Source organism: Alnus glutinosa, chromosome 1 (genome assembly GCF_958979055.1).
Source record: "Alnus glutinosa chromosome 1, dhAlnGlut1.1, whole genome shotgun sequence".
NCBI lineage: Eukaryota > Viridiplantae > Streptophyta > Magnoliopsida > Fagales > Betulaceae > Alnus > Alnus glutinosa.
The window spans coordinates 46,031,510-46,056,015 of NC_084886.1; the positions used below are offsets into that span (position 1 = coordinate 46,031,510).

General features: G+C 37.4%; 2 protein-coding genes across 2 annotated transcripts; both read right to left on the bottom strand.

The window, feature by feature from the left end:
• Nucleotides 1-3,936: 3,936 nt before the first annotated feature.
• On the bottom strand, nt 3,937-19,206 carry LOC133853018 (cysteine--tRNA ligase 2, cytoplasmic). The gene is made up of 9 exons (XM_062289570.1): nt 18,856-19,206; nt 17,858-17,921; nt 13,564-13,725; nt 6,506-6,676; nt 6,143-6,424; nt 5,924-6,049; nt 4,954-5,187; nt 4,735-4,851; nt 3,937-4,641 (listed from the first exon to the last, which is right to left on the bottom strand). Exons 1-9 carry the CDS (start codon nt 19,023-19,025, stop codon nt 4,354-4,356), a joined length of 1,614 nt encoding a protein of 537 aa, XP_062145554.1. The 5' UTR covers nt 19,026-19,206; the 3' UTR covers nt 3,937-4,353.
• Nucleotides 19,207-22,286: 3,080 nt separating this feature from the next.
• LOC133861495 (uncharacterized) lies at nt 22,287-23,285 on the bottom strand. The gene has a single exon (XM_062297312.1). It carries the CDS (start codon nt 23,096-23,098, stop codon nt 22,622-22,624), a length of 477 nt encoding a protein of 158 aa, XP_062153296.1. The 5' UTR covers nt 23,099-23,285; the 3' UTR covers nt 22,287-22,621.
• Nucleotides 23,286-24,506: the final 1,221 nt, after the last annotated feature.

Below are 24,506 nucleotides of genomic sequence, written 5' to 3' on the forward strand. Positions count from 1 at the left end.
AACCATAGAGATTTTCTTGGGTTTCATTAATTGTATCTTGGACAAGCATTTGATGTAACCCGGCACATACCAATTCGTCCGATTTAGTGAAGACAAATAACTTCTTATAGAAAACGACTCAATAACGCAGAGCATCTAATTTCCTGTTTTCTATTTCGATCTATGCTAACAATTTAACCCCTGAAAGGAGACCTCGGCTTAAAGGAGCAAATCTGGGTCCCAATGACTGAGTCTCGATCTCACTTTCCTCTGTCACACTCACAACTGCTTAGGATCAAAGTAACCAATTCAAAAGGAGATAATAATACAACTTTTAGGCATATGATCAAGGTATACATGCGCATGCCATGGCTATTTCTTTGATGTTTCCTTCCGAATTCTTACTCCCATCGATCGATCCTTCAATTCATCTCTCTCATGATAAGGCCTTTGATATATTTTTGACTAGACTGGGGGAAACCTAATCCAGCAGCTATCAAGCAGCTCCAACGGCTAAATAACGCGTGAAGGAAGTCAAGGTAGCGTACCTTGTCAACCAAAATGTTTAAAAACCAAGTAAAATTAAAGGAAACAGCGTGGGGGCTAATTGAAGGTGGCTTGTTTGACTCGTTAATTAATAAGTCCATTTGGGTTGATCGAGCAAACCCTGGTTATTGGATGATTGTCATTCTCAATTCAAGGAAATTCACTTCTTTGGTAGCCATAATTCTTCGTTACCTTGAGTGTCAAGATCCAACAATCTTTTCATAATTAAAGAGCTTCTAGGAATTTCTCGATCTGAGAGTAGTTGAAACAAAAATCATGTTGCAAATTTGTCTTACAATCAACAAAGTTTTTTTCAAAATGAATTGGAAGCTAGAAGCTCCTTGATCTAATTAATCAGCATATAAAATTGCAAAATCTTGGCTTATAATGAAGACAATTTTTTATTTTTTTTTTTGTACAATTTTTCTCTGATCTAATTAAGTTCAAGAAAGTTGAAGAAAATTCTTTCAACTCAATTTATAAAATTGTCATGTGTTCCTTAAACATATGAGAAACGGATGAGGATCCCCTACAATTTCAAATATATTATAGATACTCAAATTACGAAATTTATGACGTTTCTAAGCATCGAAACGCTTGGAAAGTGCCACCTATTAAAAATGTGGTATATTATCGAGACAACTAGAATGATTTTTTTCTCCCAAAATGCTTATTTTTCACTTTTGCAGAAACGATTCTTCTTTAGAAAACTAAAAGACGGGTTTTTACTCAAAGTTGTTTTACAATATAGAAATTAAAGCAAGAATCTGATAAAAACATACACAATTCTCAGTAACAACATACCATATTTTTAATATGTAGCATTTTTCAAGTGTTTTGATGCTTAGAAACGGCCTAAATTCGGTTATTTGAGAATCTATAATTTCTTTGAAATTGAGAAATGTTATACACTATCCAAGTATCCACCTTTCATCCACCAAAGTTGATGTAGTGTCATCCCCCAACCCCCTACCCCCCCTCCCCCCCACCCCACAAAAAAAAAAAAAAAAAAAAAAAACTCATTTTTATTAAGAGAACCACGTCACGTCAGCTTTGTTAGATGAAAGGTAGATACTTAGACAGTATATAACATTTATCATTAAAAGAAAATACGTGAAAAGTTATGAAAAGAAATATGTGTTTCTCACATATTAAAAGACTGGATATATAGCCAATTTTATAAACTAGGTTGAATAAATTAAAGCTGTGTTTCTTCTTTGTTAAAAGAAAATTGAATGAACAATATTATTAATTAGTGAAGCACTTGCAACATAAATTTACCTCCAAGTTTACCCGGGCTGTACTTGAGTTTGGTGCTAACCTTATCTCTAAAAGAGAGACATTGTATGGGACCCAAATTTTGGTCTGACAACAAGATGAACATAACACAAAGTCCATAACTAAGGAACACACAACGTCACAACCGCCAATATTGTACGAAACTAGCCACATGAGCTTTATTGTGCCAAGTTTCCATCACTTGAGACCCTTCAGAGCCACTGTATATATGACAGTTTGCTGTGACCCTTTTATATGGATAACCTCCAAGCAGCATCCTCCTTTTGAGTAAAAAGTGGGAAGTCCCCACGAGTAGGATTAGCTAGCATTTGTTTTATTTATTTTACCCTGTGGGCCTTTTTGCTTTATCCTTGTTTCATAGACTAGGCACAACTTTAACAAAGGAGACAAGCAGAACTACGTTTTGATGGTCCTGAATCCTGAATACTTTCGATCATCCCACGCCCTTCAAACTATATATATATATATATATATATATATATATATTATTTTATTTTATTTCATAAGGATGAGAGGTACGAAACCCTCTTGAGTTAAATTCCGGAGTGGTTCTCAATGGATGGCATTTATTCTGGGACTGATTGGCCTAGGTACTTTCACCAATCACACATGCATCAAATATGTGAAGGAACATTGTATTCTTCCATGGGATGGAATTCATGGAATCCGTAGGCTTTTACTTGGGCTCACCACCTCTGTAAGTCTAAAAAAAATAAAAATAAAAAAGCGTTGAAAAATGACTGTTCACATTTACTTGGTGCTTTGGACGCGCACTCTGTTCAAAGGCACAATAATAGCTGCTTGGACAGCAATGCACCAAAGCTGCCTCTACGCCCTGACACTTGCTTTATGGGTTCAGGGCTTTTGAGGAAGTCCTTGGCCTTCTAGACCCAACCCAACCTCCTCAGCCTTTATGACGCCGAACAGAATTGTGATTATTCTGCATGCTAATCAACAAATAGATTGCAAGGAAGAAAACAGAAAATTCTCCCCAAAAACAGAGAGAAAACTCTGAATTCGATAAATTATCAATAATAACAAAACTGTCGGAAAAACGCCCACAAGTCGGGTTAATATAGCTAAAAATTCGACCTCTAAGATTTTACCAAAAATAGCAAAATCCTAATAAAATCTCCTAAGACTTTAAATAAATACAAATAAGCATATTATGGAAATACTTGGTACCAAAGAATATCTCCAAATTAATGGAAAATACTTGGTGCCAAAGAATTACCATATTAGGGAAAATATAATAACTATAATATTACTTGACGACAACGTAAATATAAATATGGAAATTCTGTAAAAGATGAATCAAGAGATTTGTCGATAGTCTCTTCTTTCCTTCTTGGTCTTTCTCTTGATGGATGTTGACAACTCGGTAGAAAATATCTTCTAAATCACAATTTGCCAAAAATCTTTTCTTTCCTTCTTGAGTAGTTGACCCTTCCCTTTCTTGCTTAAATCAAACCAATCATATCGCCACATCATAGACTAATTAATTTTATAGTTGCATCCGATTTCCTCCTGCATCACTTTCTCGTTTATAAGATAATCTAGTATGCCACGTATGCGCCATTGACATTTCTCCATGAGCAAAAGCAAAATAGTGCCAGACTATGCCGTTAACTTATGACACAAACTCGCAAACCCGGATAAAATCCCATGCAAAATTAACGACTTAAGACGAGAGTTTTAACCAATTTAATTGAATAAATTAGGTTAAAATTTACCTATAATCTTTACTGATGCATCGATTTAAGATTGTCAATTTTTTATACGACCCGCAAATCCAACATAAACTCACCACGAAATTAACAGATTAAGATTAAAGAGTCACCATTTTAATTAAATAGATCAAATTAAAATTGACCTATAAAATTTTATACCAACCATGCCTCAACATGAACACCGATCAATGATTTTCCTAGTAAAGGAAAACCCCAGTTTTTACAACGGCAAATACAACAGGTCGCACCTGGAACTCATGAGGTCGGTTTCCAGTATATCAAAACAGCCACTGGGTTTGCATGCACCTTGACAGATTGGGCAGTAAAGCTATATTATTACATATGACGCAACTTCATCGCAATATTATAGAACTAAAGAACGAAATGGAACGGGGAAAATTCATTAACTTCCAACTCCTGTAAAAGTAGTCCAACAAAAAAAGGATCACCAACAAGTTCCTGTATTGTATTACTCAAGACCCTCAATATCTGTTCATGCATGAATAGAGCCAAAATAAGGGCACATTGCTTTATATTTAAGACCAGTTGCGTTTGGTCACAGCCTCGGGGGACTGTAACTTGTGACAGTCCCCGAATGTTACAACATTAATCATCAATAGAATAAAAAAGTTACAAACAACCCAGTATATAATTAAAACTGTATTGAGGCATCAGTCATACTGACGGTCGGGGCAGGAACAAGGCTTTCCACCATCAAGTCCAGACAACAGGTTTCCCTATTGTTCTTGTTCAAATGCTGATGACTTCTGTTACTGTTTGGATATCGCTTTTTTCTTGTTCAATCAGTGGCACTAGCTGTTTTCTGTTCAACTGGCAGGGTCTTATGTTCCTGTTCAACTGGTGGTGTTGGCTGCTCTAGTTCAACTGGGACACATGGTCTCCAAATAGTTTCCTTCCCCACATCCATTAGCGCAATGCCCTTCACGGTTAAATCAGCCCTGATCTGATCACTCTTTGAGAAATCCTTGTTTTTCCTTGCTAATGTTCTTTCTTCAATCAGATGCAACACATCATTTTCCACCAACCCTGCTCTCTTCAAAGCCTTCTCTTTTAATTGCTGCAAAACCTACGCAATGGAAAGTAACTTCTAAGTAATATATTTCATCCAAAAGACTGTACATCTTTAAATTTGTTTAACAAATGCCAGAAATTAAATCACCTCCAAGTAAGTGGAAGAGGATAGCAACCCCAGAATATTCAGAACTTCTTTAACTTCTTTCTCTACTTCAATAAGAGACTGAATCACTGATAACTGTTGTTGCTTCTGTTGCTTTTTCTGGAACATATTAAAAAAAAATCTGTGGATTTCACGCAAGCAAACAAAGAGAGAGAGAGAGAGTGCATCATGGACCTGTTAGAACTGTTTCTAAACATGTACCTTGAGTGCGGTCAAAGAACTGTTTATAAACTTTAAGGCTTCTTGAAAAGCACCAGTCAATATCTGTGCAGTGTTCAGGTCATCTGACATTTTACTCTGGAACTCGCTACGTAGCTTACTGATGCACTCTTGGGCAGCAGCAGTAAGCCGAGCTGTTTTGCCTTTTTGTTCTGGCCCCTCCTTGAGGCTTCCTTCTTGAAATGGGGATAAAGCATCTTCACAATCTTGCAAAGTCTAGCAATCACAAGATAGTGAATCATGATTTTCTGAAGTTATAAACAGAAAATATGACCGATTCAATTGTATGTGTGTTGTGTCTTACAGTTTCTCTGCATTTTGTGTAAGCAGATGAGATATTCTTGCAGCATATCAAATTAGGAAAATGAGGCATCAGATTTAATTCACATAACACTACCACAAAATTCTAACCAACACAATCACATTGCAAATAGATTAGTATTTAGTTCTATGCTTCTCATTAACCAGAAACTATTGTAGTTCTACATTCTTTTCATTAGTCTTTTAATGCCTAGTCTAATAACTTTACACAATGAACAAACTATATTGGCCGAAAAATCGGGGTTTGACTGCTTGGTCATCTTTCCAGTCAAATTTGACCAGACAGTAAAATTTACACCACCCCCCCCCCCCCCCAACCCAAAAATAATAATAATAACAATAATAATAATAAAAAGAGAATGATTCTAGAAATTCATCACGCAGTTGGCGTATCTCTTGCTGAAGGAAAACTACTACCGTTCTATCCACTACAGGTCCACAGTTATAAATCCAAGCTGTAAATAACATACGTGCTCATTCACATGCATGTGCACGCGGGAACAACCCTGAATGGATGAACAAATCAATTGAAGACATCCAACTCTGATAGGTGTACACCCGTTGAGTTGCTAGGGATAGAGGCGGCAGACTTCCCAATGAAAATTATTGGAATTTAAAATAAGCTTCAAACCTGATATATGTAATAAACAGCATCTGATGAACTTTCCAGCTGTAAAACTGTGTAATTGAGAGGAGATCGATAGTGTGCGCTTATCAAGAAATGTCTCAAAGGCAGAGGATGATACCGTTGAGTAATCTACAAGAAATAATAGATTATTTTAAACACAAATAAGATTGCAAACATAAAATGTTCTTAGAAGTGTTAAACAAATGTTTAAACCCACTTTACCTCACGGATTGTAAAAAAATTACCCAATGACTTGGACATTTTCTCATTGTTATTAGTGACATGCCCATTATGCATCCAGTAACTCACACGGCTCTCTTGGCAAGCGGCACAGCTCTGGGCAATCTCATTTTCATGATGTGGAAAGATCAAATCAATTCCACCACCATGAATATCAAATTTGAAGGAAAGGTAATGAGCACTCATCGCACTGCATTCTATGTGCCACCCTGGTCTTCCAGGACCCCACGGGCTCTCCCAGCTTGGCTCACCAGGCTTTACAGCCTGTAATTATTAGAGAATATCAGATATTGAATGACATCAACAAAACTATACATATAATGTAATTTGCAAAGGTTTCTACACCTTCCACAATGCAAAGTCAGCAGGATTACGCTTTCTTGAGTCAACAGCGACTCGTTCACCGGCTCTGTTGTTTTCTAATTTCTGCCCGGATAACTGGCCATAGTTTGGAAATTTTTCAACAGCAAAGAAGACATCTCCATCCACCGTGTATGCAGAGTCATTATTGATAATCTACAAAACATGCCAGCCGTTTATTATAAGAATTAAAATTAAAAATTTTAAAGAGCCACTAAACCAAAGCAAAAGGCAGTTTCCAACTTTTTGCACGCAAAGAAAAAAGTTCCTCAGTTTTCATTTGTTTTCAAAGACTAAGCAGGTGTTCTCAAAACATTTTTACATCAAGGAGGGGGAAGTTTTCTGAGAGTGTTTAGTATTTTGCTTTCTTAAAAGTATTAGTGCTTTTAAAAAGTGTTTTTGAGAAAGAAAACTGAAAATTATTCTGTGAGGACCACATCTAAAAACTTATTCGTATAACTATGTCTGAAAAGTGTTTTCAGCATTCAAACAGTGAAAACACTTTTTGAAAAGTGTAACCAGACATAGTGAAAGAAGTTATATATTTTTTTTAGAAATTCACATATCCCACAGAGAGAGAGAGAGAGAGAGAGAGAGAGAGAGAGAAGGAGAATAAATAAAATAAATAAATTATCTGATAGTGTCATATAGATAAACTGCACTACACATAACCATGGACATCTAGTTCATTTTGACAAACACCAATGTGTTACGTGCAAAAAAAGAGGGGGGGGGGGGGGGGGGAGAAGAAAAAGGGATCTCGACTTTCTGAAATTCAGCATTAAGGCGCGCGATATTGCACAGTTGGAGCTTATAATAGTAACAGAGTTTACGTTCCCTTTCCCTGAGCGCGTAGTTAATGTCATTGGGATCGTTGACTACATTTTCATGGTCCACTACAGGATCACGGGGGGTAGGATTCAGAAGAGAGGGAGATCCTTGCTCTTTCTCTTCATCTTTCCTCTCCGATAGAGATCCCATTACTTTGGAATGGAGGGAAGGGGAGGCAAAATACCTTGGGTAGCTAGCAGCACACTTAAATAAGGGATCCCGCTTATTGGAATAGACAACCGACTCTCTTAGTCAATCAGCTGGGGAATCCGATGTCCTGCTCCTAGAGTGACCTCGTGGATATATGAATTCTTGGACATCTACAGGCCTATCAGGATTGAAAACCTATGGGATAGGCACACTATCAGGAAGGGAATGACTAGTCATAACAAGGGGATTCCCCACTTCCAGCCTCTATTAGGTAGGATAGAGAAAGAACGGCATATTATGGTACACAAGTTTTGGGGCACAAGATAGGTCGCTGGTCTTTCTCTTTACTTTATTTAGTGTCTTAATAGCAAGTTAGACTATCTAGTTATGAAGTCTTTATGATTAAGATGATGACTAGTGGAACCTTCTTACTCCCTTGGCTAGTTAAAGGATAACCTTTAGTGCCGGCTATCAGGCTAGTTTGCTTCGCGAGTAGTGAGTGTTGGTAATCTTTCCTCACCCCCAAAAATGTCCCAGAACATGAACTGCCATAATCTACTAGTGATCCCGTAACTGCTGTTGATACTTGAAAGAAGAAAAAAAAATTCCTGTTATATTAGACTCCACCAAAAAACCACTTTGTGATGCATATTCAACACAACAGCTCCAATTTCAAAAAATTCGGATCTCTCTCTCTGTCTCTATGTTTGTGTGTGTTTGATGCAAGGGACAAGACACGAATTTTTCTTTAATTTAGTCTAATTTAAGTTTAGATATCAATTCTTTTTTTTTTTCTGCTAATATTGGTCCATGTAAGTTTATTTAGGTCCTATTAGTTAATTGGGTTATTAATGTTTAGTTTTATGTTTTATTTAATTTTCAATAGTCAAGGGTGCTTTTGTAATTCAATAAATGGGGTTGGCCCAGAGTCAATAATTAGATAAGGCTTTTGCTGTGTACCTCAATAGAGGCAAACTTGAGGAAATAAAAAATGTCTTGAATTGATTCTCGTTATTTCTCTCTCTCTCCCCTTAGCTTCTTTCTTTCTCCCCCTTTTAGCTTCTTTCTTTCTACCCTTTTCTTTAGCTTCTTTCTCCTCTCTTTTCCCTACTTTCACCATGTGATTTTTGTGGTTATTGTTGGTTCCACATCAGTTTAGTATTAGAGCAAACTTTGGTCCTTAGCTTACACTGCCACCGTTAACCCTAGAAAAGTTTTGTTGTTCCCCTGCTCGCAAACCCTAGCACTACCAAAACCCAACACACACACAACAACAAAAAAAAAAAAAAGCAAGAAAAAAAAAAAAAAGAAAGAAAGAAAAAAAAGCTATTGTCGTCGGTCCCAAACAACCCACATTAGCAGCCCATTATTCTCACCACCCTAACCACCCAATTGATAACCACCACACAAACCTGATCCACCACCCAGTCTAAACAAAGAAAAGAAAAACTCAGAAAATCCCCATCAGAAAATCAAGAACCAACCACCACCGCCTTTCACCAAAACCCCAACCTGAAATCCCGACAAACTCACGCTAGAACAAATCTAGCCTACATGCCCACTAGTCACTGCCACTTGTGCAAGGTTCATGTCAAACGTCTCAGCCTCTAGGTTTCACATGATGCCAGCGGATCTCAATCAGCAAATCCTGCACCACCTCCCCCCTTCAATCGCCGCCATCAGCCCACATCGTCGCCACACCATCTCGCCAGTACCTCTGCCAATCTTTATAGCGTCGTCAACTCTGCCAAGAACCACCTCCCCTACGCATTGTTGGAATTGCGCCTCAACCCCAAGTCAGTAGCTGGTGCCCTTTGCATGAACTTCAAGTTCCTCAGAGTGCTAGAGAGCTCGTGCTACCGTTGTCAAGTTCATGTTGCTAAGAGATCCACGCTATCGTTCGCCTCCCTGCCCCTTTTGCAGCTTGCTTTGGCCCTTGTCCACACGGGCGCAACTAGATTCTTACGTGAGTGGATATAGGGGCAGCAATGCATTGTTTGTCAGTGTTTCTCCAAGCTACCTCATTCAAATAGAAAAGAGGTTGATTGAACCCTTTTCAAGACTTCAGCGGTTGGGCTTGGTCCCAAAATTTTCTGAGCATATATTTTCAAAATTTTCAAAAAGGGACGAGAAACAAATTTTACTTTAATTAGTCTTATTTAATTTTAGATATCAATTCTATTTTTATTTTTTATTTTCTGGTAATATTGGTCGTTATGGTTTTATTTAGGTCCTATTAGTTAATTGGATTATTAGCATTTAGTTTTATGTTTTTTTTTCAAGAGTTGAGGGTGTTTTTGTAATTCAATAAATGGGCTTTGCCCAAAGTCAATAAGACTAGGGTTTCGTCGTAGTCTATATAAGTATGTTTTATATTGCAATGGAGGCATACTTTGATGAAATATAAAGTATGTAGAATAGATTCTCATTATTTCTCTTTCTCTCCCCTTTTTTCAGCATCTCTCCCCTCTCTTTTTCCTACTTTCACCGTGCGATTTTTGTGATTATTGCTGGTTCTACATTTGTAACACCTCAATCCCATATTGGGAAGAGATGGATAGCTCACATAGAGTGAGTGGTTTATAAAGATACTCATGGGTGCTAAGTCCCACATTGCTTAGTTACTAGGTGAAACTGGGTTTTATAAGAGATTCTAGGAAAGTTCCAAATTGGCTAGTCATTTTAGGGTGATAGCGCAAATGTGACTAGCGTTTTTTCCTGAGTCGTTACAAATAGTATCAAAGCCTCCTAGTAACGCTAGGTCATGTGGTACTGGAGCACCACATGACGTGGACCTGACGAGGACTTCAGGGGTTTAAGAGGGGAAGTTTGAAACACCCCAGTCCCATAATAGGAAGAGATGAATAGCTCACATAGAGCAAGTTGTTTATAAAGATATTCATGGGTGTTAAGTCCCACATTGCCGAGTTACTAAGTGAAACTGGACTTTATAAGAGATTCTACGAAAGCTCCAAATTGACTAGTCCTTTAAGGGTGATAGCGCGAATGTAGCTAGAATTTTTCCTTGTGTCGTTACATATAGGCCCCAAAGATAATCACAAATGTATAAGCTCGGTACTATTGCTTGAGATGGAAGCACAACTGCTAAAGGTCATTGAGAAGACGATAATCATCTTTAGGTCATGCTAAGTGCAATTCAATTAATTTGCTGGCGAGGCAAGTCTACAGCCACAGTCTCTGCCATGATCACAAAGACCGCGCAACCCTAGTACACAGGGCGTAATAGTGTACATAGGCCCTATAATGAGAAATTTTATTTATAAGCAAATCTTTAAACGATTTAAGTAAAATACTGGATTTATATTTTATATCTTCCCGAGATTTAAAGAGTACGAGTGTTTCAAGTACAGTTTTAACGAAAATGAAATTTAACACAACCGTTTTATAGTTGAAGATTGTCTTACTAAGCATTTTTTGCTCACCCTTACTTTGTTTTTGTTTTCAGGATATGAACAGGGGGACTTAGGCGGCCGGAATAGGAATCTAGAATAGCAATAGGAGTATTGCATGAAATTCATCATAATAAGTGCACTAGCACAAAACTTATATTTTGCATCAGGTTTTTGGTTATACTGTCGAACATAAATGTTATTTAAAGATATACGTTTTCGCAGTTATTGAGGTTTTGAATTAAAACCATTTTCTCCTACTTTAATAATTCAGCATGTCAGTTAAATTCTCTGGCAGATCTTATGATTCTTTGCATCTCTGAATAAGTAAATGGACGAACCTTGCCCTAAGGAGGGAAGAAGGCTGTAAGGTTCTGTAATGCCCACAGACCGTTAGTGCTAGGTTCGTCCATTTACTTATTCAGAGACGCAAAGAATTATAAGGTCTGCCAGAGAATTTCACTGACATGCTGAATTATTAAAGTAGGAGAAAATGGTTTTAATTCAAAACCTCAATAATTGCGAAAACAATATGTTCGACAGCATAAGCAAAAACTCGATGCAAAACATAAGTTTTGTGCTAGTGCACTTATTATAGTGAATGCCATGCAATACTCTTATTGATATCCTAGATTCCCATTCCAGCGGCCCAAGTCCCCCTGCTCATATCCTAAAAACAAAAATAAATGGTGAGCAAAAAATGCTCAATAAGACAATCCTCAACCGTAAGACAGTTGAGTTAATTTCATTTTCTTTAAAACTGTACTTGAAACACAATTATGCTCCGTTTGTTTCAACGTAAAATGATTTTCGTCGTAAAATGATTTCGACAAAATCATTTTCAGAAAAAATGATTTTCTCGAAAATATTTTTCGGTATTTGGTTCGCACGAAAAAATTACGAAATGCAAAAATAAGAGTTTGGTAATTGTCGCCAGAATCCGACAACGTCCGGTCGCCGTTGCCGGATTCCGGCGAGAAAGTTTGATCGGATCCGGCCAAAATGGCCAGATTCAGGCCGGAATCTTCCGGATCCGGCCAGATTAATGGCTGGATCCCGGCCGTTTTGGCCAGATCCGGCCGGATCAATGGCCGGGTCCGTCCAGATCCGGCCGGATCAATGGCCGGATCCCGACCGTTTTGGCCAGATCCAGCCGGATCAATACCCGGATCCGTCCAGATCCGACCGGTTTGGCCGAAATCCGGCAATATCCCGGCCGGAATTTGGTCTGCTGGTGCCGGATTCCGGTACCGGCAGAATTCCAACCGCCTGATTCTTGCACCGGCAGAATTCCGGCGCCGACTGGATCCCGATGACCGACAATTGCTAAATTTTAACGATCGGATATCAAACATGCGTGTAAGGACGAAGAGCTTAATTTTAGAAAACGATTTACGGTTTTAAAAATCGTAAATCGTTTTCCGAAAATTAAAGAAGTTTTTACGGTCAAACCGAAAATGATTTTCATTGACTGTTATTTTCGCCCCAACCAAACACTGGAAAATGACGAAATCATTTTCCAGAAATCATTTTACGCCGAAACAAACGGAGCATTACTCTTTAAATCTTGGGAAGATATAAAATATAAATCCAGTATTTTACTTAAATCGTATAAAGATTTGCTTATAAATAAAATTCCTCATTTTAGGGCTCATGTACACTATTACACCCTGTGTACTAGGGTTGTGCGGTCCTTGTGACCATGGAAAGGACCATGGCCGCAGACCTACCTCGTCAACTAATTATTCAAAGTGCACTTAGCATGACCTAAAGATGAATTACTGCCTTCTCAACATCCTTCAGCGATTGCGCTTCCATCTCAAGCAACGGTACCAAGCTTATATATCTGTGAATATCTTCGGGGCCCAAAAAAATCTCCACACACGTGCCCTCATCTCATAAAACTTTTCTCATTCTTTTCGCTTCTCTTGGTACATCTTGAGACAATGTATAGGAGGATTTTACATTTATACACTTCTTTTTTTCATCACTTCTCAAAGTAGTAACTTCCCCATCTCGGGAATTTTTAGAAGAAAAAAAAACTAATTTACTATAGTTAGAAAGTATTCCATAGCTAAGACTTTTCTCAACAAATTCCTGATTTCAAGGATATCACTTTCCACAAACAACTTTTCATTTCAAAAACTCTTTTTTTGTTTTCAGGATATGAGCATGGGGACTTAGGCGGCCGAAATGGGAATCTAGGATAGCAAGAGTATTGCATGACATTCACCAGAATAAGTGCACTAGCACAAAACTTATGTTTTACATCTGGTTTTATTTATTCTATCGAACATAAATGTTATTTAAAGATAAACGTTTCCACAAATATTGAGGCTTTGAATTAAAACCATTTTCCCCTACTTTAATAATTCAGCACGTCAGTTAAATTCTCTGGCAAATCTTATGATTCTTTGTGTCTCTAAATAAGTAAATGGACGAACCCAGCCCTAATGGTCTAGGGGCGTTACAACATCAGTGCCTGGTATGGGTTTGTGTGCTTGCGCGAGCGCGTGCATGTGAGAGAGAGATCAAAATTTTGTGTACGTGTATGTCTAAGAAAGATCAACATTTCTCAACTTTTTTTTCATAACTAGCATTTCTCAACATTTCTCAAATAAAGGCAGCGCCATAGCAGGAAAAATAAAATACCTGAGCTATCATATCCTTTATCTGTTCCATGTGATCCGAGACACGCGGCTGATGGGAAGGAAGGAGGCACTGGAGATCAGACATGTCAACAATATATTCTTGGCAATAACGGCTACTTAAACTTAACGGATCCTCCCCAAGTTCATTCGCCCTTCGAATTATCTGCAGAAATCCAGATATTAGCAGTATCTAGATAAGCAATAAGGAACCCAAGGAATAAAGAATTAAATGAGGTATCATCAATATTTATTTTAACAACGTTTGAAAAAGAATTATAGAAGATGAAAAAACTCTAGAACAAAAGACTAAAACACAAGAATCATAAAGTGAATTGTCAGGCAATTGATAAGTCTAAAGCCAGTTTGTTGGCTTTCCTTTGGTTAAGATTGGGGGACAGATCACAGGAGTGAATCTTGGAAGAATCATTAAGAAAGACTCATAATTTGATGGATTTAAAATTTCTTATTTGCTGGAGGATAACACAGAAAGGTCGAGGATTTTTTTTATATTTAACCAAGGATGCACCATGTCTATAAAAAAGATTTAATTAATAAAAAAGTGAGGATACACCATAAAAATAACCCCCTACCAGAATGTAGTATCCTATAAACTTAATCCTCTCACAGACATTTATACCCACTCCCATCAATAGATTCCTCTTGACTCCTACAGGACAACTGAACTAGGAAAATTTTTACTTTTATTTAATTATAGCCCTTTAAAATTTTTCATTTGTTTCATCTCACTCATTCTGTGGGAAGGTGTTTAGTTTCTACTTTTATTACAAGTCCTCTCAGTTTTCTTCAAATATGTGTATTTCAATTTTTGCAGATATACACACATACATAGTTCCTATCCTTTATTTTTAATTTTTTTGCTTTTTTTTTTTTTGATAAGTAAGAAGACTTTATTAATGAAAGCGTAAAGCACCCATACGTACACAGGAAGTATACACAGGAACAACCAGAGCTAACCCGCAAAAACCCAACAGAAACAACAAAATCCAAACCCCCGAAATTGAAGAAAAACCTCAAAACAAAGTACAATAGAACCCAAGTAAGATACTAAACAACCCACCACCCACCAAAGCACACAAACCTACATCATGTGTGCCTTGCCTTTCCTCCTCCTAGAGGAATCTTTCGCAACACCATAATTGATGGAACTATGCAAATTAAGTAGCTCTATTTTTCCTTTAGACTTATGGCGCGCAATCATCTTCTCCTTCTGAAAATCTTCTTCCATGGCATCCCTAATTGCCAAGGCCTCCTCCCCAAAAGCCCCTTCCAATGCCCAATCCAAGGGCAATCCCTCCCAATAATCATCTTCCTCCTCCCAAACTACGATCTCCCCGTTATGATCAAAACCGACAGGCTAATTCCGAGATTGGGAGAAACCATTTCCCTCAACGGAACGAGGAATGATGCAGCCACTCGAAGGAGAGGAAGGTCCGGCTACCCCGACGTCCTTGACCTCCCACGGCAAAACGGGAGAGAAAAACAATTGGGGGAAGATTGAGAAATCCCTTCCTAAATAGACCCTGTTTTGCTGGAGTCTCTGTCTTCTTTTTCGCATGAAACTCTCCACCCGTATCCTTAAAAAGAGCAGGTCCTGCAGATAGCTTCGAAGCTTCCAAAGAGTCTGATAAAAACCCATCATTCCAAAACACAGAATGCCCTACCCTGAGCTCCCTAGCCCTCATGTAATAATGCTGAAAAGGGCGACTTTGCAGCAAGGGGGAGGGGGAAGAACGAATCTTCTTCCCCAACTCAGAGGCCCCCGAGGGAGAAGGAATAGCTAAGACGGAGAGCTCTGCACCACACAAAAGCTCAGTCAACGCCGTAGTCGGCAGAGGTGGGAAGACGAACGGAGGAGCTAGCTTAACCAGAGACGACCCACCCCTAGGCCTGTCTTCGCACAGAGGATCCCCATAGGGAAACTCCATCATCGACTCCAGCAGAATGTCTTCGCACAGCCCAGAAGAGGCCACCAGCGTCGTCTCTGGCATGAAACTCGACGACCGGGAGGAACTGGGTTTTGGCATGAGACGACCCAAACGCAAGCCCTTTCGTCTCGGTCCGTACCTTGCAAGCCAGCCCAGAAGCTTCTTAGTAGCCCGGCCCAAAACCTTGTTGAACCCTATGACCCGCTTACTCCACATGCGCAACTTTGAAATTTCAAATTTCAAACTTGCATGTGGAAGATAAGTCTTACCCAGGGGACGGAGAGGCTGGTCCTTACCCAACAGATCAAACGAAAAAGACTCCAAGGTAGAACAGTCCAACGCCGACCTCAAATCTGCATCTAACACCCTCACCGCCGGTAGAAGGTCAAGATCACACTGTTTCACCGGCGCAACCTTTCTCCCGGAAAAACGATCCCCCACGATAGGAACCTTCTTCACGACAGCGGCCGAGCCTGCCTTCAACACCTCCACAAAGGTGGGCCCCTTCGTGAAAGGAACCAAACCCGGCCATGCCTCTACTTCCTTCCCCTTATTCTCCACCGACTCATGCAAGGACCCAGACCCCCAGCCCATTGAAGCAGAGAAGGAAACAGGGGCCTTTCTCAGCTAGTCGAAAAATTTGATCCAACCCCACCCTCCATGTCCCTTAGGGATCAGTATAAACCCTTTTTGGCCACCCATCCCGAATGATGCTGCCTCTAAGAAACGGCCGGCTTGGTTACACCCTCTTTGAGCAATCAAGACCCTCGATCCTTCCCTGAAAGATTTGATGAAGACTTGATCTTCCGGATAACCCACGAGATTCTCCAACATCGAAGCCAACCACTCAGAACACGAAGAACTAATGAAAATTTCGCCAGAGAAGCTTTGGGTTTCGAATTCAGTCAAAAAACTGCATCCTTAAAATTCTTTTTCAATCCTATATACAACCTAATATCCATGGAGATTTGTCAAATGAAAAATCAGGAATATGTATTGTTTTCATGTAACTTTCTTGTCTTTAGCACAAACTGAAAATTCCAATTCCACAACAGTATGATATTCAACGAAAGTTGTTTACAACTCCCAGCAAACAGGATGACTAGTGGCAGATGGGGTTGACCAACAACAGCCGAAGTGTTAGCTGACTATCAGATAAGGTTTCAATGATGGGAAAGGCTGCTGGCGACACATGCAGGTCAACCAAGAACTGGCAAAGTTCACTAGCAATATGCCAGATGTTGCCGGTGGGAGGCCATCAACACCTGGCCAGAGGTAAAGGATGGCCATTGGGACCATATGGTGGTTGGACTAAGGTGATCAGCAGTAGAAAGCCTAAGCTCAATTTGATATAAAAATAATAATAATAAAAAAAAATCTATTTTATGAGCAGGAAGTTTTCTTCTACCTAAAGAGGGCTTATTTTCTATTAATCAGGAAAAAAATCTTGACTAATTTTCCACATTACATCAAATAGTGGGAATGTGCGTGTGTAATGAAACAAAGTGTCTCAATCAATCTTTTTTCTTTTTTGACACATAAGAACTAAGGGTTTTTAACTTTAGATTATGTTAATTTGCCTCCCTAATCATATCTGGCAGGCAAGGTAGTGAGATATTTTTTTCCCAAAAAGTTTAGACATGGTATAAAAAAGTTAACTCTTCTGCTCAACCAGCTTTTTTCGATTAGAATAAAACATTTCCAGCTCGGGTGAAAGTAGCCTCTACTTCTTAGACATATGCAACAAAAGCAGGATAATTGAAAAATCTCTCAAGGTTTTATTCTTCTGCTTCGAGATTGCATTTCAGCATATATTGGCCAAGGCAGAGATTCTTATAGGAAGTGGTTCTGCATGGCACTTAAGTCTTACAGTTGCAATGGACAGATATATCCTGCACGCTTACTTTCCCTCTCAAATAATACGCATTTAAAGGTGTTCGAGGTAGATCTCTAGAAATAACAGTAAGGTAGCAGAACAGTTGAATGCATCTCAGTTAAATCAACTGTTCTTTTCACATTTTAGGGAGTAAAAGTGGCTGTTCAAACAAAAAAAAATTGGATTTCCATTATACTTGAGTGACCAGTTGAAAATTTTGTTTCATCCTAAATCTTCCATTGCTTCGAAAATGCCTTAGTACAACATCTTAAATAAAAGATTCCTCAAATCTACAACAAAAGCTACATACAATGAGGAAATGAAACACTGTCATGAAAACATGTAATAATGCTAATAAAAAGGAATGCATATATGAAAATACACACAGTTTTCCACCAACACCAATAAGATATTTGAAAATAAACTGATGCATCCAGAGAACATCTCAATATTTAATTATTTATGATTCTCACCTTGTCATCAACATCAGTGAAATTCCGCACATAGGTAACTTGATAGCCCAAGTGTTGTAGGTATCTGCAGAGTTCAATTTCACAGTATAAGTGTGACTACTTTCCACATGTTAATTATCATTCCTTCATACCTAATTCTATTAGGAAATTGCCATGGACACTAATTAAGCAGACCATTAAACAACAATTTCATGAGTGATATGGCAAAAGCACAAGCTTAAAAATGGAATCAGCTGCCTGGTTTAAAAGGTTTAGGGCCAACTCCATTTCAGCTTGGAACTAATTGACATTGATTTTAAGGTCCACTAAAATTTGCTCAGTATGGTCCACATAGGGTTCACCAAGTCATAGCAAAGTGCAAATGAAGTAAAAAGGAGTTTGTAGCCTGGTGGTTAAAAGCCAGCGTACAGAAGAAGTCTTTTTGCCCAAGGAAATCATCTTCTAAGCTTGTGTGGCCAAAATCCTGTAAATTTGGGGAGCATTGACGGCTGTGGTGGATGGTAAAGCGGCAAGCATTTTATTCAATAATGTATAACTCATTTGTCCTTAAGGTTCCACCAAATACTATTTTAGTCTTATGCAGGAATTAAAATTCAAGCCCATATTCAAATTCTCTTTGTGCAAGAGGCCATCTAATAAAATCAAAAAATTTCACTAAGCTTTCATTTCAGTTTGCGGAATGGCATCATTGGCTGCACAAAAAACACACATCGCTTTCTAGTTTTTTTTTCTGTTTACAATAAATGGCATTATGCATTGTTAATTCCCATGCCTTTTTTTTCTGTAGAGAAAAAAATGCTTTCGGAAGAATATTCCTTTGTTACCATTACATAATAAATAGCCGAAAATTGTTGGATCGGTAGCTAAATTAGCAACAAAACCTTACTTGCTTGGCCATTTTCTTCTAATTCTCATCCTATTAGATATCATACAAACGGATATTGAGTTAAAATCAAGACTGAGACGCACAAAGTGCGATTGAATTTCAGGAGACATACCTGTAGAGGACGTCGAAGTTTACGGCCGCGCGAGCGTGGCCGAGGTGGCTAAGGGCGTAGGCGGTGATGCCGCAAACGTACATGTCAACACGCCCCGGCACATGCGGCTTGAAGACCTCCTTCTGCTGAGTCAACGAGTTGTACACCCTGAATTCCTCCTCCTTCGCCATCGCACCTACACACAACTCACCTCTCCTTCCGTCTCTCTCTCTTTCAGTGCGCGTAAGAACGCTATAGAACCCTAAACCTAAGAACCCTGTTGATTCGCCGTAGATGAAAAACGAAAAGGAGGGATTGCGTGCTTGCCAATATATTTTACTCGCCGTGAGATTCCCTATTTAACGCGTTGTCTGCCATTATGATCTTTGAAAAGGAAAATTACCGAATTGATTTCTGTTCAGATTTATTATTTTAAAGTTTTTTATGGAAAGCCATTTAATTCCTTGCAAATTTATAATTTTTTATTTAAAAAACAAAATTGAATGAAGAAAATTTTATAAGAGTTTTGTCAGAAAAATGGACAAAATTATAGTGTTTGTTTGATTGAAAATCTAAGTCGAAATACCTCTATATATATATATAAGTCAAAACCGATAATATTTATTGAAAACTTAAAAATAAAATTAAAAATTACAGACTTAGACAAATCAATATGAATGGTACCATATATTTCTTTAACCAATTAATATATTATCAGAAGATTTAATATTTGTATGCTATTAGCAAGTCGTCTTATACATAATGTTGCAATTCCCACAAATTTAAGACAATAATAATGGTTTTAATATTTATTTTCAAATAGCAATTAACTCTATGATCTTTTTTGAAAAAAAATAAAAAATAAATAAATTAACTCTATGATCACGAATACATTACCGTCAAGCATGCTCGTCTTTCACAATTGTAGCTATGTATGTGAAAGTGATACCAACTATGAAATGATTAATCACCAACGAGAAATGTTAAAAAATACATCCAATTTTACTATTATATTATTGGATTAACGTGACACTATTCATTAATTTTTGAATAATTTTTATAACAATAATTGATATAAGGACTAATGATTGATGGGCACCATCATATTAGTTTAATGGAATGAGAATTGGATGTGGATACAATTTTTAGCATTACAAATCACCAAAATATCTCCTATCCATTTTGAACCTTGAAAATGTATTACATACTTTTCTTTTCTCTTTTTTTGTCTAATTGAATAAGGAAAAAATGTTACAAGAGAGAATCTTTCCCACTCTGGATCCGAATGGAAGAGAGAATGAGTGATCATATAGAAATGCTTCTAAATACAATATGAAAAGCGGTCAATTTAACTAAAGCATGTGCCCGATAATTGGCACAACGGGACACTTTCAAAGCATTCCAACTTTGAAAGGAATATAAATTAATCTTAATATCATAAACTACAGGAGAAAAATTCCGCAGAGAGAAATATTCAGGAGAATTAATCGCTAATATACCTAAAAGAGCACTACCCTCAATAATAAAATGATCATATCCTGAAGATAAAGCCAACCGAGAGGCCAAAAGAGCTGCAGAAGCTTCACTGGCAAGAATATCCGTAGAATGCAATCGTTGAGTAGCAGCCATAATAATAATACCCGAATAATCACTAATGACCGTAGTAACAACAGCAAAAGAATTCCTTACATCCACATCAAAATTTCCTTTAATACCATCAACTCCCGGAGGAGTCCAAAGAGAGGGACTAGAAGCACCATTCCAAGCCTCAAGATGAAGACCCAAAGTTGAAGAATGTTGTATAATAAGCTTGGCAAGATCAGGATGATGATCATCATGCACCAATTTATTTTGAGAAAACCAAATTATATCCAAAGTGAAAAAAGCAAACAGTTGAAATTTCATAACTTCTGACTTAAGAATGGTCAGTCACTCAACGAGATATAAAATGGCAAGGATCCGATACTTCTTCGGTTGACTTATCAATTCATTAACTTTGTTGCATATATGTCATTGTATCCTCAACAAGACAACATAATGATATGTTTGACTACCGTACAAAAATGTTAAAATTTAGTGGTTTGGATCTCAAATTTAATAAATTTCAACACCAAAATAGAAGATATTAAATTTTTTATCTAGTAAAAGAATTACAAATAATAATAAAAACATATACACCTAAAATGAAAAAAATAAATTAATTTGTCAAGAGCTCAACCCTCTCATACCACGTCAAAGAATTTATACTAAAAATTGTATTATCCCTAATTTTACTAATATAATAATAATAATCAGTAAGTTGGTTTTTTTTTTTTGGAACAAATAGCGTGTGCTATTTTTTTTATTTTTTTTTTTGAACAAATAACATGTGCTATCAGTAGCCAGTAGGTTGTTTTTTTTGAACAAAGAATTTAATCAGTAGGTTGTTGCAAGAGGGACTTGTCAACGCCTGTCCGATTTGAGCTATAAAATTAGGCCTATCTCAGATTCCACGACGCTGCAGCCCAGCATATATGGGCCTATTCGTCGTGCATGAATCACCTTTTTTGTGCCCCGTACTCGTCGTTGTTCAAGACCCAAAAATGATCCAAAAGCAAAAAGGACCAAATGAAAATGGTTCTTTTCTTATCGCAGAGGAGGGGGGGGCCTCACAAATGTGCCCACAGTGTCTTTAGGTTTTTCTATTTTAGTTGAAAAAACCTTGCATATTAATTCCTTTAAAAAATGTTTCTATTTTATTTTTATTTTTAAAAAAAATATATTTTAGAGAGGCAATAATTCAAGTTATTACGACGAAACGCTACAAACAATAATATGTTATATATTGCCTTTTAGCTAATTTAATACCAAAAGCTGTGTTGAGCCGATAATTAAATCATTAAGGTGACTATTTTTATTAAACTTCGTATGATAAATTTAGATGCATTCGACTTAGATCTAATTAAAATTGGATTCGTTGAGATTTAAACGTCTTTTTTATAATGTTATGAAACTCGTATCCCAGTCTTAAAAATGGCAAAGATTCTCTTTGTAATCAAATTTTTTTTTTTCTGTATTTTGCTTAGAAAATACGCTTAGATACTTTTTTAGTATTTGTGTTTTGCTTCGTTATAAAATAGCTATCTCGATTTGCGAGAATATCGTGAATGGTTAGTATTTTTGTCCAAAAATTTAACATGATGTTTTAAACCTATTAGTGACTGCCACGTGTTCTATATATCACACGGTCAATAATTCCATTAAAAAAATAATAATAATAATAATTAATGAGTCTATCACTCGTAAGTTCTAACCAATTAACTACGTACGGCCATGTATGGGGTGGGAGATCCACCCCTGTTTATTGGGGAGCAGGCGTTCATTTCTTCAGAATATTAGAAGAAAAGTCGTCTTAGCTTTTTATGAAAGCATTTGACTATTTAACGAAGGCCAATCTATGGCAAAAAAAGACGTTGACCAAAAACAGAAAAGTGCGTCCAGACCAATGCCCTACGCTCCACTGCTTATCTCCATCCAACCAAAGCAATAACCAAGAAGGCAAGTGGCAACTTAGCTACATTGAATAATTAATTCAAACCAACTAACTACACTGCCACTCAATAAAAAATTCAAAGCTCCACACAGTAAAAAATCTCTGAACAAACAGTGAAATCAAAGCCTATCTCCACTGTCACCAAAAATCATTTGGAGATTAGACAACAGAGAAATAAAAAAAAATAAAATAAATAAAAAAAATAAAATAAAAAAAGCAAAAACAACAAAATTTGATAACAGCATGGTTGAGTTGCTAAAGTGATTCTTGCCTCTCCATTCTCATCTCTTCGTAGAATCTCCGAATAAACCTCTCAGCCCTCTGATCAACTGAATCTTCTTCATCACCCGAATCAAACGGCTCCAAAAATTGCCCTGCAATGGCATCTTCTATGGCAGGCAGAGATTCTAATCTATAATCTGCAACTCCTTTTTCAGCTCTCAAGCTACCCAAACAACTACAAAGAAAGAACATCGAATAGATATCTCGAAGCCTTCGGCTCTTGAAATGATTTCTGTGGTGGTGAATGAGGGGAGTGCTCGAGGCAGAGAACTGGTACTCTTCAAGAAAACCATAGGGGTAACGCTTGAGAAGCTTGAACTTCTTGAGCCTCCTTGCTTTCTTAAGAAAAATGAGCTTTGGAATGATGGGTTTTCTCATTTTGGCAACGAAGATTGAAACTTTGAGAAGATTTGAGAGCTTTTGGAGAATGGGTAATCTTTTTCTGGGCATTTTTATGGAAGCTATGCAACGTAAATACGCTCCTTTTGGTAGCAGAAAGGTTGGCTGGGGGCTCGGGGCTTTGGCAAGGCTTCGATGGTCGAGTCATGACTCATGGGCAAGGGGAAGCTTTTAACGAAGCAAAAAGGTTAACGATTTAGGCGGATCTGATTTGTGGTGGGGAGCCAAGCTGTAAAAAGATGATGTGGTCGGTTGCATTTTGGACTCATATTATGATATATAAAGCAATAAGCAGCTAGCCGTTGCATCCCAGGTGGCCATGTTGGTCTCGTACTAATTCCGTTTCTTAGGTTTCAAGTTTGAAGTTTGAACTTCGACGCATTTATTAATACTCGGAGGATATATGTTTCCCGGCGACAAGGATTCTCATTGTTTGAAGTTTATTTTCTTGCATTTCAGGGTATATATTATTTAAATTAAAAAAAAATTATAATAATAATAATTAAATGAGAAAATTTATTGATCTTCACATTATCAATAAATTGCACGTGCCAACTCCAACATCGTCCATTGTCCTTTCGTAGTGTCTGCACTATTTATAAGGCATTCACTTTTGTAAAGACATTTTAAAGTCCTAAATCTTTGCTAAATTTTACAACTTTTTAAGTCCAGTAGTGAATTCACCTGCATAATTTCTTGTGCATCCACCGTGTGATATTATTTACACGATTAAATATGATAAAATAAATTCTCGATTATATAATAATTGTTATATGAAACAAAGAGGATTGTTCTGTTTCGTGGAGCATTTGAATTGTCTATGAATGCCACGGTGATTCGTATTTCAAGTGTGCTCGCTCTACCTACCATGTGATTGGATTAGGTAGAGAAGCAGCGGTTTGATTGGGGGAAGAGTGTACAAGTGAATCGAGCTACGTCCTTTACAATCAAATGGTCGCAATTACCAATATAAATAATAATAATTGTCGTAATTGACACCGCAGCGGTGGTGGTAGTTTAATGCTCTCAAATAAGTCTCTAAAGTAATTAGGCATGAAACTTTTTTCTTTTTTTTTTTCTTTTTTTTTTTTGACATGTCCACACAAGAAGGAAGAGAAGATTCGAACTAGTGACCTTCACTTCATGAGACATGGTCCCCAACTGATTGAACTACCCCTTAAGAATATAATTGAGCATGTACTAGTGTGAGAATTTGACTTCCGTAATAAAAATCATCTATCCTATTAATATTACCTATTTTTGGTTACACAAATACATTGATAGGGCTGTGTCACGCTATTTTCAGCCCAACTAAAATATCTACAATTGGTCTCCTCGCTTGTCTTTTAAGATTCACAGGCAGATCTTATCCCCAACTGTGAGTTTTATAAACATATGCATTCTTTTTTATATTATAATTCAATTTATAAATACTTTTATTGCCTAATATTTACAATTC